The following is a 15,326-nucleotide window of genomic DNA, read 5'->3' as shown; positions in this document are numbered from 1 at the left end:
ATTTACGTCTGTGAATTGGTGATAAAAGTTCTCTCAACTTTTGGGAAGTAGGCAAAACTCAAAAAACACTCATGCCAAGAAGAAACAAAATATAATGATTTGGCAACTTTATTTCTTGTCAGGAACACACTCACTTTATTAAATCTTATCATGAAACAGCTTTAACAAATCATTCTGCCTCCATAATGTGACGAGATTTAACTAGAAATAACTAAAATTACATAAAATTATTGCATCAGTCTGATTGAATAGGTTCATAAGTGGAGTAAATTACATTCATGTGAAAGATTATGAAGACACAAATTACATTCTGAAGAATCCCAGCTAACGGAACATTCTCCCAATGTTCTGGCAAAGTTATGAGCAAACGTTCTTCCCGTAACATTAATAGAACGTTTGTTCAAAGTTATGTGTCCTTTAATAATGCTCTCAACAAATTGTTCATAGAACATTTGAAATACTACTAATCGTTTCAGAATATTCACAAAACATTCAAAAGTAATGTTCCCATAATGTTTCCAAAATTATAAAATGAAACGTTCCCTTTTTTTGGTTCCCTTATAAAATGAAACATTCCCTTTTTTGGTTCCCTTATAAAATGAAACGTTCCCTTTTTGGTTCCCTTATAAAATGAAACGTTCCCTTTTTTTGGTTCCCTTATAAAAATGAAACGTTCCCTTTTCCCTTTTTTGGTTCCCTTATAAAATGAAACATTCCCTTTTTTGGTTCCCTTATAAAATGAAACGTTCCCTTTTTTGGTTCCCTTATAAAATGAAACGTTCCATTTTCCCTTTTTTGGTTCCCTTATAAAAATGAAACGTTTCCTTTTTTGGTTCCCTTATAAAATGAAACGTTCCCTTTTTTGGTTCCCTTATAAAATGAAACGTTCCCTTTTCCCTTTTTTGGTTCCCTTATAAAATGAAACGTTCCCTTTTTTTGGCTCCCTTATTAAATGAAACGTTCCCCTTTTTGGTTCCCTTATAAAATGAAACGTTCCCTTTTTTGGTTCCCTTATAAAATGAAACGTTCCCTTTTTTGGTTCCCTTATAAAATGAAACGTTCCCTTTTCCCTTTTTTGGTTCCCTTATAAAATGAAACATTCCCTTTTTTGGTTCCCTTACAAAATGAAACGTTCCCTTTTTTGTTCCCTTATAAAATGAAACATTCCCGTTTGCATAGCCTCAGGGAACGTTCAGAAATAATGTATTTTGTTAGCTGGGATCCCTGATAAATCATCATGAATTAAGACGGCGTTGTTGATTGTCGTCAGACTCTCCGCACAGGCGTCTTCCTCAGCAGATCTCGCTTTGCTCTGGGCTTTACAGAATCTGCCATCTTTGGCATGACCTTGGCCATGGCGTTGTGGATCCACAGGATGTACTTGGAGACCTGTGTGTAGACGCCGTACTTGCCCTTGCGGGCGCATCCCTCGCCCCAGCTCACCACGCCCGTGACAAACCAGGTGTTCTTGTAGCGGGTCACATGTGGCCCGCCGCTGTCGCCCTGGCACGCGTCCTTCTCCTCCTGGTCGTACCCGGCGCAGAACATACGGTTGGAGATCTTGAACTGGCTGGACTCCATGCAGATGGCGCGGTCGACGTAGGGCACAGTGAGCCTCTGGAGGACGGTGGACTGAAGGCCTCCTTCACGCACGCGCCCGAACCCGCTCACCATGCCCTCCTGCTGGCGCATCAGCACCCGCTCCGCGAAATCGGCCTCCGGGAGGCAGGCGGCGATGATGAAGTCGGAGAACGTGATTGGCTTGCTGAGCTTAATGAGGGCGATGTCGTTGTGGTAGGTGTCCGCCATGTAGTTCCTGTGGATCAGGATCTGGTCTACGTCATGGGTGACCTCACGACCCTCTTTGACCAGCGTGTCATACTCACCTGACGGAAAGACACACACACTAATGAAAATGCCCAAGAAAAATAAAATAAAATGAAATGTTCCCTTATAAAATGAAAATTTACCTTTTTGGTTCCCTTATAAATGCCCTTTTTGGTTCCCTTATAAAATGAAACGTTCCCTTTTAGGTTCCCTTATAAATGCCCTTTTTGGTTCCTTTTCAAATGCCCTTTATGGTTCCCTTATAAAATGAAACGTTCCCTTTTTGGTTCCCTTATAAAATGAAACGTTCCCTTTTTGGTTCCCTTATGAAATGAACCGTTCCCTTTTTGGTTCCCTTATAAATGCCATATTTGGTTCCTTTATAAAATGAGACGTTCCCTTTTTGGTTCCCTTATGAAATGAAACGTTCCCTTTTTGGTTCCCTTATAAAATGAAACATTCCCCTTTTGGTTCCCTTATAAAATGAAACGTTCCCTTTTTGGTTCCCTTATAAATGCCCTTTTTGGTTCTCTTATAAACTGAAACATTACCTTTTTGGTTCCCTTATGAAATGAAACGTTCCCTTATAAAATGAAACGTTCCCTTTTTGGTTCCCTTATAAATGCCCTTTTTGGTTCCCTTATAAAATGAAACATTTCCTTTTTGGTTCCCTTATAAATGCCCTTTTTGGTTCCCTTATAAAATGAAACGTTACCTTTTTGGTTCCCTTATAAAATGAAACGTTCCCTTTTTGGTTCCCTTATAAAATGAAAAGTTCCCTTTTTGGTTCCTTTATAAATGCCCTTTTTGGTTCCCTTATAAAATGAAACGTTCCCTTTTTTGGTTCCCTTATAATGCCCTTTTTTGGTTCCCTTATAAAATGAAATGTTCCCTTATAAAATAAAACCTGACGGAAAGACACACACACTAATGAAAACGCTCGAGAACTGATCCAATGTAAAACCCTGTTTCCAGCTAAATAAAGAACCGTGAAGATTAGTCCGACTGGATTTTGTCCTTAAACATCAGTTTCTGTGAGAAACCCAGCAGTATTTATGCTATTATTTTACCTCTTATCAGACGAGCGTGATCATCTCTGAGCTCAGACATAACTTCCGCTAAGTGAGGTCAAAATACGAGCGTGGTCATAGATATATCGATAGTAGATGCCTCATTCTACTGATCTGTGCAGGCGCTAATGAGGCATCTTCAATCAATATATCTTTGACCACGCTCGTATTTTGACCTCACTCTCCGGAAGTTATGGCGGAGCTCAGAGATGATCACGTTCGTCTGATAAGAGGTAAAATAATAGCATAAATACTGCTGGGTTTCTCTCAGAAGCTGATGGTTTGTCTAGATAAGACCCTTATTCATCATCTGGTGTCGTTTAAAGCTGCACTGAAACTGTCATTTGGACCTTGAACCGTTTGGAGCCGTTTGGACCTTGAACAGTTTGATTTGAAACTAGGCTCTGGCTCTGAACCAGCACTCAAACTGATTCACACCAAATGCGAATAGAGCCTCATAATCTCGTCTAGTTGGACGCTTGAACATTTTGAATCCAGTCGCGAGTCCACAGGGAATTGGACGCCTGTATAAATCGAGCGTTTGAAGCTAAATAGACACGCGTTAAAGGATTAGTTCACTTTTAAATAAACTTTTGCTGATAATTTCCTCACCCCCAGGTGATCCAAGATGTCCATGTCTTTTTTTTCTGCAGTCGAAAATAAATGAAGGTTTTGGATGAAAACAGTCCAGGGTTTTTCTCCATATAATGGACTTCAATGGGCTCCAAACGGTTCAAGGTCCAAATGACAGTTTCAGTGCAGCTTCAAATGATGAATAAGGGTCTTATCTAGCCAAACCATCAGTTTCTGTGAGAAACCTAGCAGTATTTATGATATTATTTTACCTCTTATCAGAGGAACGTGATCACTTCCGCTAAGTGAGGTCAAAATACGAGCGTGGTCATAGATATATCAATTGTAGATGCCTCATTCTACTGATCCGTGCAGGCGCTAATGAGGCATCTACGATCGATACTCTATGACCACACTCGTATTTTGGTGGGATGATTGGTCTGTGTAGTTTTTGTCCCGCCCCTCCTCTACTGTGATTGGACGGTCGGGTAAAAAGTGACAGTGACGAGTGCTGCATATTACCCAACGTTGAACAGTAAGAAAAAAAAAGACGGGGCAACTCTTGAAATATTATTATGGTACATAGTTCATCAAAATGCAATGTCGTCAGTTTGCCTAAATTAGAACACAGAACGTTCAAATGTTTTACTCGTGGTAGGGAGCAGGTGTACATTTCTTTCGAACTAACATTTTGAAAATGCGAACATTTTCGCGAATCCGAAAATGTACGTCAGAACGATTTACACACAAATTCGTTCTGCTCGTGTTTCACGAATGAGGCCCAATGCTGCTCTAGAAGGCCGTACCTACAATCTGTCTACATTTTATGACACAATAGTAGTATTTTTTAATTATGCAGGGTTTCTCATCACGTCACTTTACCACGTGACCGCAGCGAGCAGGCTCCTGATTGGCTCAATTTGCGTCAAATTCGCATCATTCGCGTGAACTGGACATGCGAATGAGGCGGAATCGCCCCGGGCGAAATGCATCTAAGGCGGCGCGCAGGACCTCTAGACGCGCGTCAAATAGGGTTGGGTACCGTTCACATTTTAACCGGTATCGGTACTGGTACCAGTACCCAAAATTCGGTACCGGTACCCAACGGTACCTTTTTTCGGTACTTTAAGGATTTACATCAATAACTACAAATAACCTGTAATTCATCTATAGAAGTGTTATTGACATTATGCCAGAGCTGCCCCGGTCTCTGTCTGCCATTGACTGTGATGTTTGTATACTGTAATATTTACTAGATATTAGGCTACTAGCTACTTCAATTTAATTAATAAAAACAACCATATTATTTTTTTCTTTTTCTTTTCATTTCTATGAAAAGATTTCCCACAAATGATGTGCTCTGTATTTTATGGTAATCAAATGAAGACATAATTTATCTTTTAATTTAATTAAACTTTTTTTGTCAAACAAAGTGTTGCACAACTGAGCTTTATATGGTTAAAATTAAAACATTAAAACAAAAAAATGTATGTATTACTTAAAAAATAAAGTTTCGATTATTATTATTACATTTGTGTTAGTATTATTAATTGAGACGTATCTAAATTCTACTGTACAACAGTGATGTATTTGTCAAGATAACCCAGACTTTTATTTTGACGGGTTGCCGTGAAGACCTTTGAGTTTCTGTGTTTATGATATGACGGAAGTTTTTTCTCAAATGAAACGGTGAAATGCTCATAAAGTGACACAGTGGTTCTGGAGATGACGTTCGTGCGTTCATGTCCTAATGTGAGACGACAGAGATGGAAACACGGCCATCCTAGTGATAGTGAGCGCGATAGTGTGTGTGTGTGTGTGTGTGTGTGTGTGTGTGTGTGGACTGGTAATCCCTACGTTATGGGGACAAAATGTCCCCACAAAGATAGCAATATCCAAAATCCTCGTCCTTGAGGGGACATTTTTAGGTCCCCATGAGGAAAACATCTTATAAATCAGACTAAGTGATGTTTTTTGAAAATGTAAAAATGCAGAATGTCTCCTGTGATGAGTAGGGGCAGTGTGTGTGTGTGTGTGTGTGTGATGGGTAGGTTTAGGGGCAGGGGCAGTGTGTGTGTGTGTGATGGGTAGGTTTAGGGGCAGGGGCAGAGTGTGTGTGTGTGTGTGTGTGTGTGTGTGTGAGATGGGTAGGTTTAGGGGCAGGGGCAGAGTGTGTGTGTGTGTGTGTGTGTGTGTGTGTGTGTGTGTGTGATGGGTAGGTTTAGGGGCAGGGGCAGTGTGTGTGTGTGAGTGTGTGTGATGGGTAGGTTTAGGGGCAGGGGCAGAGTGTGTGTGTGTGTGTGTGTGTGTGTGTGTGTGTGTGTATGATGGGTAGGTTTAGGGGCAGGGGCAGTGTGTGTGTGTGTGTGTGTGTGTGTGTGTGTGTGTGTGTGTGTGTGAGATGGGTAGGTTTAGGGGCAGGGGCAGTGTGTGTGTGTGTGTGTATGTGTGTGTGTGTGTGTGTGTGTGTGTGTGTGTGTGTGTGTGTGTGTGTGTGTGTGTGTGTGTGTGTGTGTGTGTGTGTGTGTGATGGGTAGGTTTAGGGGCAGGGGCAGTGTGTGTGTGTGTATGTGTGTGTGATGGGTAGGTTTAGGGGCAGGGGCAGTGTGTGTGTGTGTGTGTGTGTGTGATGGGTAGGTTTAGGGGCAGGGGCAGTGTAGGGGGATAGAATATACGGTATGTACGGTATAAAAACAATTACGTCTATGGAAGGTCCCCATAAAACATGAAAACCCAACGTGTGTGTGTGTGTGTGTGTGTGTGTGTGGTAAACCGCACGTCTACGGCATTCATTCGCACAGACACACGCAGGACTCGTATTTAAATAGTCTTTTTGTGGATTAATATTCACAGACACTAGTCTATATCACCTGATGCGTTCTCAGGTACCGAAATATGGTACCGATTGATTTAATGTGAATCGGTATTCGGTAGTACCGACGTAATTCGGTCGGTGCCCTTAAAAGTACAGAGTTCGGTACCCAACCCTAGCGTCAACGCGCCTTTCCATTGACTTAACATTGAAATTACTCGCTTTATTCGCATTGGTGTGAACACAGCATTAAAGGACCATTTTTCCAAACTCATCCGGCTTTGCACCAATTTCTGGATTCCATGGATGTTCAAAGTTCCAAATGGGAGCTTTGATATCAATAAAGAACATTTATTTTTAAGAGTAATAAAAAAGGACAAAAATGTCTGAAAATGTGCATGCAAATGTTAAAGGGTTAGTTCACCCAAAAATGTAAATTGTGTCATTAATGACTGACCCTCATGTGATTGGACACCCGTCAGTCCTCCGTTCATCTTCAGACACAAATGAAGATATTTTAGTGTAAATCTGATGCTGAGAAAGGCTTCAGATAGGCCTCCATTGGCATTCAGTACATTTACACTCACAAGACCCATAAAAGGCACTAAAAACGCCATTACAAAGTCCATCTCACCACAGTGACTCTACAATAATTTTACGATGCGACGACAATAGTTTTTGTGCGCAAAAAAAAATCAAAATAACGCCTTTATCCAGCTTGTTCTTGTCTTCCGTGTGTGTCTCCACGACGCATGCGTGAGAATATGAGCAGATCCGGCGTTCGGACACATGACCCAGAAGAGATTTGTTTACGAGCAGAGGAAGATGCGCGGATCTCAGCTGTTGAATTCTACACTGATCGTGCTTTAGGTCTCGGCGTAGTTCTCAAAATGGGGCTAAAGTGAGCATTTCATGGATTCCCGAACGCCGGATCTGCGTCATATTCTCACGCATGCGTCGTGGAGACACACACGGAAGACAAGAACAAGCTGGATAAAGGTGTTATTTAGATTTTTTATGCGCACAAAACTATTGTCGTCGCATCGTAAGATTATTGTAGAGTCACTGTGGTGAGATGGACTTTGTAACGACGTTTTATGTGCCTTTTATGGGTCTTGTGAGTGTAAATGTACTGAATGCCAATGGAGGCCTTTCTGAAGCCTTTCTCAGCATCAGCTTTACACTAAAATATCTTCATTTGTGTTCCGAAGATGAACGGAGGTCTGACGGGTGTCCAACCACATGAGGGTCTGTCATTAATGACAGAATTTTCATTTTTGGGTGAACTAACCCTTTAAAGTTTAAGAAGTGTAGAAGAGTCAAAGTTGCTCTAGAAGGCCGTACCTAGGATCACCCGGGTGGAGAGCGACTGGTTCATACAGTGGGCGGCCGACAGGATGAAGTACTGGTTGAGGATGGTCCCGCCGCAGAAGCCGATGTTGTCTTCATTAATGAGAAGAGCCTGAGAGAACATCCCACGTCAACAATAACAGACCAAAACTGGCATATTTCATGCAGAAGAAGTGTCTCTACCTGCCATGGACAGTCTCCCGGAGGACATTCCACTCCGTTGACGATCCTCGTGTCTGCCTCAGACTTCTCAGGCAACACTGGCTCCTCAGTAAAGGTGATGTCCTGGAGGCCGAACAGGCTGATCGTCTCATTGGACGGCGGGTTTGTGGCCTCCTCTTCGTTCTCGGTGTGGTTGATGTTTGGCATGGGCACGAAGATGCTTCTGGTCTTCTGGGGATGAATGGCGCCGCATTTGTAAACCTCTAAAACAAAAGGGCATTTGAGCTGGAAGATAATCTGCGGATAAACGCCTGTGCCTGGTTGCATAAAGCACCTTACGTGTAATTTTCCCTTAAGTTCGCCCTTATGTTTCCCTTAAAGGAACACTCCACTTTTTTTGAAAATAGGCTCATTTTACAATAGTTGAGTTTTACCGTTTTTGAATCCATTCAGCCGATCTTTGTATCTGCACTTTTAGCATAGCTTAGCATACATCATTGATTCTGATCAGTCCATTAGCATCTCATTCAAAAAATGACCAAAGACTCTTCGGATATTTTTCCTATTTAAAACTTGACTCTTCTACAGTTACATCATGTGCCAACTGAAAATTAAAAATTGCGATTTTCTTCACCTATATGGCTAGGAACTACTTTCTCATTCCTGCGTAATAGTCACGGATCTTTGCGGCCGTACCATGGCTGCAGCGGCGCAATGATATTACAGCGCCTGAAAGTAGTCCCCAGCTAGGTAACTTTCAATGTGACCGGAACTAAGTTTGTGTAGTTGCAGAGAAAGCTTCAGGCTTGCAGCCGACAAATTGTGTTGTGGATTTAGCTGTGTGATTAGCCATGGCTCTGTGTGTTGTAAAGGGCTGTGATAGTAAGTCGAAGGTGTAACTACCACCATGTTTCACAGAATACCAACGAATCATTGCGCCGCTGCAGCCATGGTACGGCCGCGAAGATCCGCGACTATTACGCAGGAATGAGAAAGTAGTTCCTAGCCATATAGGTGAAGAAAATCGCAACTTTTCATTTTCAGTTGGTCTTAACACACGATGTAACTGTAGATGAGTCAAGTTTTAAATAGGAAAAATTTTGAAAGTGTCTTTGGTAATTTTTTGAATGACATGCTAATGGACTGTTTAGAATCAATGATGTATGCTAAGCTATGCTAAAAGTGCTACAGCCAGATACAAAGATCGGCTGAATGGATTCAAAAACGGTAAAACTCAACTATTTATCTCTAGGGGACTTGTAAAATGAGCCTATTTTCAAAAAAAGTGGAGTGTTCCTTTAAACCAAAGGGTGTTGCAGAAAGTGTTACTTAAGGGTTTCTTTAAGTGAAACGTCATAAACACTTAGAATTCCCCTTAAATGCTGTTTTTTTCACTTAAGTAATCACTTAAAAAGCGTTAAGTGTTGCATAAAACCCCTTAACGGTCATTTCCCTAAGTATAACTTAAGGTTTGGAAATCGTAACCTTAAGAGTAACGTGGACAAAATAAGACGACATGGAACCAGCTGAAGATCATTATGTGCCAAGAAGAGTTTTTAGGGATAGGAAGAACCCTTTGGACCATCTTAGCGATGAAAAATTGTTGCAATAATACCGATTTGACCATCACACATCACAACCACTGACACTGAACACTTGCAGTCATACATTTCTGAACGAGATGAAGAAAAACTCACATAATTAAAGAAGTCGTTTGACGTTATAACAAGTCATTAATGTCTTTATATGTTTCATATAATAGAACCGAAGCTATAGATTGTGAATTTAAACATGTCTCGTTTACCAGCGGCTAAAGTCAGGAGGACTAGCCGAGGTGAGGCTGTTCCAGGCGGGATCTCACAACATCTTTAAATAGGCGCCATCTTTACAAATAAACCACAGATTTGAGCTTTAAACTACTACATTCTCGACTGAACAACTCTTAAAACTACATTTCGTGACACAATAACAGTAGTATTTTTCAATTTCGTGGCCGCACACAACCACTATGAAAAGCGCAAAAGGACGCGTGTCAATTTCTCTTCAAGCGCTTTGCTTTATACGTGTGTCCATCTCGCTTTGGACGCGTGAATGCATTCAAAGTTCAAGCGTCAAACTAGACGTGAATTTGACGCTCTATTCACATTTGGTGTGAACGCAGCATTAGTGTTCGTGTTTTGCTTATCTATGGCAACAAGACTTTTATAACGTGAATCCAGGAAACACTTCAATGTTTCCCTAAGAGAACCGTTTAAGAGATTATATGCAACACCCTTCAGTTATTCTCTTAGGTAAGGGGAAATCGCCCCTTAAGTTCATACTTGAGGGAAAAACTTAAGCTGCTTTATGCAACCGGGCACTGGCTCGCATCAGAACATCGTTTACCAGAGGAGTGGCACGACTTCCCGTTATCGGCCAACTCATAGCCTTTGGCACACGAGCAGGCGACGTTTTTCTCCTTCACCTTGCAGAAGTGATCGCAGCCTCCGTTCTCACTCTCGCAGAGCTCAGGGATCACTGTGGAGAGACACAGATGTTCAGATGGCCTGAGGTGTGATGACTGAACATCGCAAGTTTCCTTACCAATCTCGCAGTTTTGGCCTTTGAACCCTTGCTGGCAGTAACACATGTACGGCCCGATCGCATCTTTACACACGCCACCGTTGAGACAGGGGTGAGACAGGCACGCGTCTCCATCTGTAGAAACACACAACCGCTGGGATCAAGACTGACTTTACCATTAAAACCAGACAGAAGTGAAGGATCTCACTCACCGACATACACGTTCCAGAACTCATTCTGAGAGAGAGAAGAGAAGAACTGATGAGATTACGATCATTCAATGACATGAGAAGCAATTCTACCCACAACCCAAGTAATCAAATCTATCCTCTATTATCTATTGAAACCCACAATACTATTTAAAAATCAGTAAGCTTAATATATACACAGATCAGGCTTAACATTATAACGATCTCCTGTTAGTGGGTGGGATATATTAGGCAGCAAGTGAACATTTTGTCCTCAGAGTTGATGTGTTAGAAGCAGGAAAAATGGACAAGCGTAAGGATTTGAGCGAGTTTGACAAGGGCCAGATTGTGACGGGTCAGAGCATCCAAAACTTGGAACCTTTCATGGAAACGGTATTCCCTGGTGGCTGTGGCTCTTTCAGCAGATAATGTGCCGCCACAAAGCACAAATGCTTCAGGAATGGTTTGAGGAGCACAACAACGAGTACATGGTGGTCATAAAGGGATGGACATGGTCAGAAACAATGCTCAGGTAGGCCGTGGCATTTAAACCATGCCCAATTGGCACTACGGGGCCTAAAGTGTGCCAAGAAAACATCCCCCACACCATTACACCACCACCACCAGCCTGCACAGTGGGAACAAGGCATGATGGATCCATGTTCTCATTCTGTTTACGCCAAATTCTGACTCTACCATCTGAATGTCTCAACAGAAATCCAGACTCATCAGACCAGGCAACATTTTTCCAGTCTTCAACTGTCCAATTTTGGTGAGCTGGTGCAAATTGTCGCCTCTTTTTCTCTATTTGTAGTGGAGATGAGTGGTACCCGGTGGGGTCTTCTGCTGTTGTATCCCATCCGCCTCAAGGTTGTGTGTGTTGTGGCTTCACAAATGCTTTGCTGCATACCTCGGTTGTAACAAGTGGTTATTTCAGTCAAAGTTGCTCTTCTATCAGCTTGAATCAGTCGGCCCATGACCTCTGACCTCTAGCATCAACAAGGCATTTTCTCCCACAGGACTGCCGCATACTGGATGTTTTTCCCTTTTCACACCATTCTTTGTAAACCCTAGAAATGGTTGTATGTGAAAATCCCAGTAACTGAGCAGATTGTGAAATACTCAGACCGGCCCGTCTGGCACCAACAACCATGCCACGCTCAAAATTGCTTAAATCTCCTTTCTTTCCCATTCTGACATTCAGTGTGGAGTTCAGGAGATTGTCTTGACCAGGACCACACCCCTAAATGCATTGAAGCAACTGCCATGTGATTGGTTGATTAGATAATTGCATTAATGAGAAATTGAACAGGTGTTCCGAATAATCCTTTAGCTGAGTGTATATATTATTGGGTACTTACAATTGGGAGGTGGCTGTCTCGAACCCTAAAGAATTCCCTTTATAAAATAATTATTATACAACCCCAAATCAGAAAAAGTTGGGACAGGATGGAAAACGCAAAAAAAAAGAAGAAGTGATTTCTAAATTTACTTTGACTTGTATTTCATTGCAGACAATATGAACACAAAATATTTCATGTTTTGTCTGGTCAACTTCATGTCATTTGTAAATATGCATCCTTTCCTGTCATTCAGACCTGCAACACATTTCAAAAAAAGTGCCTTCACAGAAGTGCAAGTTACCTTTGCCAAGGGCACTGACACAACCCCATACCATGACAGACCCTGGCTTCTGGACTTGTTGCTGGTAACAGTCTGGATGATCCTTTTCTTCTTTGGTCCGGAAACACGGCGTCCATTCCTCCCAAAAAATACCTGAAATACTGCTTCATCTGACCACAGTACACGTTTCCACTGTGTGATGGTCCATCCCAGATGCCTCGAGCCCAGAGAAGTCGACGGCGCTTCTGGACACTGTTAACATAGGGCTTCCTTTTGGCACAGTACAGTTTTAACTGGCATTTGTGGATGTAACTACGTATTGTGGTGCTTGACAAAGGTTTGCCAAAGTAGTCCTGAGCCCATGTGGTGATATGGCTTCTAGATGATGACGATTCTTGAGGGATCGGAGATCACGGTTGTTCAGCTTAGGCTTGCTCCCTTGTCCTTTACGCACTGAAATTCCTCCAGATTCCTTGAATCTTTGAATTATGTTATGCACTGTTGAATGTGAAATATCCAAATCTCTTCCTATCTTTCTTTGAGGAACATTGTTTTTAAACATTTCAATAATTTTCTCACGTATTTGTTGGCAAACTGGCGATCCTCGGCCCATCTTTGCTCCTAAAGGATTAGACCTTTCTTGGATGCTGCTTTTGTACCAAATCATAATTACAATCACCTGTTCAAATCACATCATTATTTAACCATTTTACCTCATTACTAGCCCTAAATTGCTCCTTTCCCAACTTTTTTTGAAATGTGTTGCAGGTCTGAATGACAGGAAAGGATGCATATTTACAAATGACATGAAGTTGACCAGACAAAACATGAAATATTTTGTGTTCATATTGTCTGCAATGAAATACAAGTCAAAGTAAATTTAGAGATCACTTCTTTTTTTTTTTTTTTGCGTTTTCCATACTGTCCCAACTTTTTCTGATTTCCCATATTTTCCTTTAAAACAAAAATGTCCCGCATTTTCATGTCAAAACAGTGTGTTTTCGTCCATTAGCACACGTTTTTGGGTGTTATTCGATAAAATGTTGTTTTTATGTGTGTACAATGATGTGGTGAAGTTATAGTAGATTTTTACACAAAGCATTATGGGTTATGCAGTGGGATATTGTTAATATCCATAATATTGAACGTTTGTTCGAAGTTTTTAATAACGTTCTCAAGACATAAGCACAAAAATATTATTGATATGGAACTTTTTCCATATATGTCGCCCAACATTTGTGAGGGAATCGTGTCGAGTTTTGGGCCTAATGGTGGGATTTCTTGAAAGTTTCCAATTAAAAATAAGGGAATGAACTGAACACACAAACCACGGACCGTCTTTTTATCATCCTCGAAGATTTCTCTGGCCTCCTCGTAACTGCAGCGCTCCTCAACACACTCGCGCTCCATGTTTCCCTTCTTCATCTCCTCAAACATGCTGTTGGCTCTCCGGGGGCGGCTCAGGATCTGACTGGCATCTCGAGGGCGGAGGAAGACTGGAGGAACACATGACATCATCATCAACACCAGAGACTGATATCAGCCGAGTGTTGTGAAACAGACCAAAAGTTAAAGCTAAAGTCCCTGACGTCGACTGGGCCTTCAGGAACAAGCCTCAGTCTGTAAGAATCAAGAGCACACTCACCTTCTGAGCACAGACACTGTGTCAGACACAAGCACAGAAAGCTCCAGAAAACCCAAGACATGGTCGTTTTCAGCCTTTAGCTCTTTCCCGTTGGAGGATCGTTCAGAGAACAGGCAGAAGGTCAATGAACTGAGCGCTGGGAGGAACAGGGGGAGGAGGAACTCTCTCTCTCTCCACATGTGTGTGTGTGTGTGTGATGTTTCAGTTCAGACACAATCCTCATGTTCTCTGGGCTGGAGCCAAACACATCTAACATACAGCATTAGAGTTCAGGAACAGTATAAATGGGTGGAGGCATCCGAGAAGGATTTTAGATTACCAAAGTGAGTACTTTGAGCGCTGGTTGGTTATGATTTGACGTTTTTATCTTTAGTGAGTGTGTAGTGTCGCTGTTTGAGCAGAAACAACATCTGCAAAGTTATGGCGCTCAAAGTTACGGCGCTCAAAGTTACAACGCTTAACGTTATGACGCTCAACGTTATGTCGCTCAAAGTTACGACGCTCAAAGTTACGACGCTCAACATTATGACGCTCAAAGTTAGGACACTCAACGTTATGACACTCAACGTTATGTCGCTCAAAGTTACGACGCTCAACGTTACAACGCTCAAAGTTAGGACACTCAACGTTATGTCGCTAAACGTTATGTCGCTCAAAGTTACGACGCTCAACGTTACAACGCTCAAATTTATGACGCTCAACGTTATGTCGCTCAACGTTATGTCGCTCAACGTTATGTCACTTAAAGTTATGTCGCTCAAAGTTACGGCGCTCAACGTTATGTCGCTCAAAGTTACGACGCTCAGCGTTATGACGCTCAAAGTTAGGACACTCAACGTTATGACGCTCAACGTTATGTCACTCAAAGTTATGACACTCAACGCTATGTCGCTCAACGTTATGTCGCTCAACGTTATGTCGCTTAAAGTTATGTCGCTCAAAGTTACGGCGCTCAACGTTATGTCGCTCAAAGTTACGACGCTCAGCGTTATGACGCTCAACGTTATGTCACTCAAAGTTATGTCGCTCAACGTTATGTCGTTCAACGTTATGTCGCTTAAAGTTACGACGCTCAGCGTTATGACGCTCAAAGTTAGGACACTCAACGTTATGACGCTCAACGTTATGTCACTCAAAGTTATGTCGCTCAACGTTATGTCGTTCAACGTTATGTCGCTCAAAGTTATGTCGCTCAACGTTACGACGCTCAAAGTTATGTCGCTCAAAGTTATGTCGCTCAAAGTTACGACACTCACAGTTACGACACTCAAAGTTATGTCGCTCAAAGTTACGGCGCTCAACGTTATGTCGCTCAAAGTTACGACGCTCAGCGTTATGACGCTCAAAGTTAGGACACTCAACGTTATATCGTTCAACGTTATGTCGCTCAAAGTTATGTCGCTCAACGTTACGACGCTCAAAGTTATGTCGCTCAAAGTTACGACACTCACAGTTACGACACTCAAAGTTACAACGCTCAAAGTTACGACACTCACAGTTACGACACTCAAAGT

General features: G+C 42.0%; 1 protein-coding gene across 2 annotated transcripts; it reads right to left on the bottom strand.

The window, feature by feature from the left end:
* Positions 1-85: 85 nt before the first annotated feature.
* Positions 86-14,003, bottom strand: f10 (coagulation factor X). Of its 2 annotated transcripts, XR_013816233.1 has the most exons (9): positions 13,813-14,001; positions 13,503-13,663; positions 10,569-10,593; positions 10,378-10,491; positions 10,180-10,311; positions 7,816-8,057; positions 7,627-7,744; positions 820-1,886; positions 86-750 (listed from the first exon to the last, which is right to left on the bottom strand). XR_013816233.1 is itself a non-coding variant. In XM_079812960.1 (8 exons), exons 1-8 carry the CDS (start codon positions 13,871-13,873, stop codon positions 1,267-1,269), a joined length of 1,473 nt encoding a protein of 490 aa, XP_079669086.1. In that variant the 5' UTR covers positions 13,874-14,003; the 3' UTR covers positions 86-1,266. The 2 variants fall into 2 exon arrangements, 1 of the variants encoding a protein (XP_079669086.1); XM_079812960.1 differs by having other exon boundaries at positions 86-1,886; positions 13,813-14,003.
* Positions 14,004-15,326: the final 1,323 nt, after the last annotated feature.

The sequence above is a fragment of the Gobio gobio genome, assembly GCF_949357685.1.
Source record: "Gobio gobio genome assembly, chromosome: 3".
Taxonomy (NCBI): domain Eukaryota; kingdom Metazoa; phylum Chordata; class Actinopteri; order Cypriniformes; family Gobionidae; genus Gobio; species Gobio gobio.
The sequence above is the reverse complement of the archived record's forward strand: the minus strand, read 5'-3'. Positions and strand labels throughout refer to the sequence as shown.

What these genes read in the sequence shown, in the direction of transcription:
- f10 (XM_079812960.1), bottom strand. Translation starts at nt 13,873, where the DNA reads ATGTCTTGGGTTTTCTGGAGCTTTCTGTGCTTGTGTCTGACACAGTGT. An exon ending in AGGCCAAAACTGCGAGATTG is followed by an intron (nt 10,312 to 10,377) that starts GTAAGGAAACTT and finishes GTCTCTCCACAG; the next exon opens with TGATCCCTGAGCTCTGCGAG. An exon ending in CTCCACCCGGGTGATCCTAG is followed by an intron (nt 1,887 to 7,626) that starts GTACGGCCTTCT and finishes TCTTTCCGTCAG; the next exon opens with GTGAGTATGACACGCTGGTC.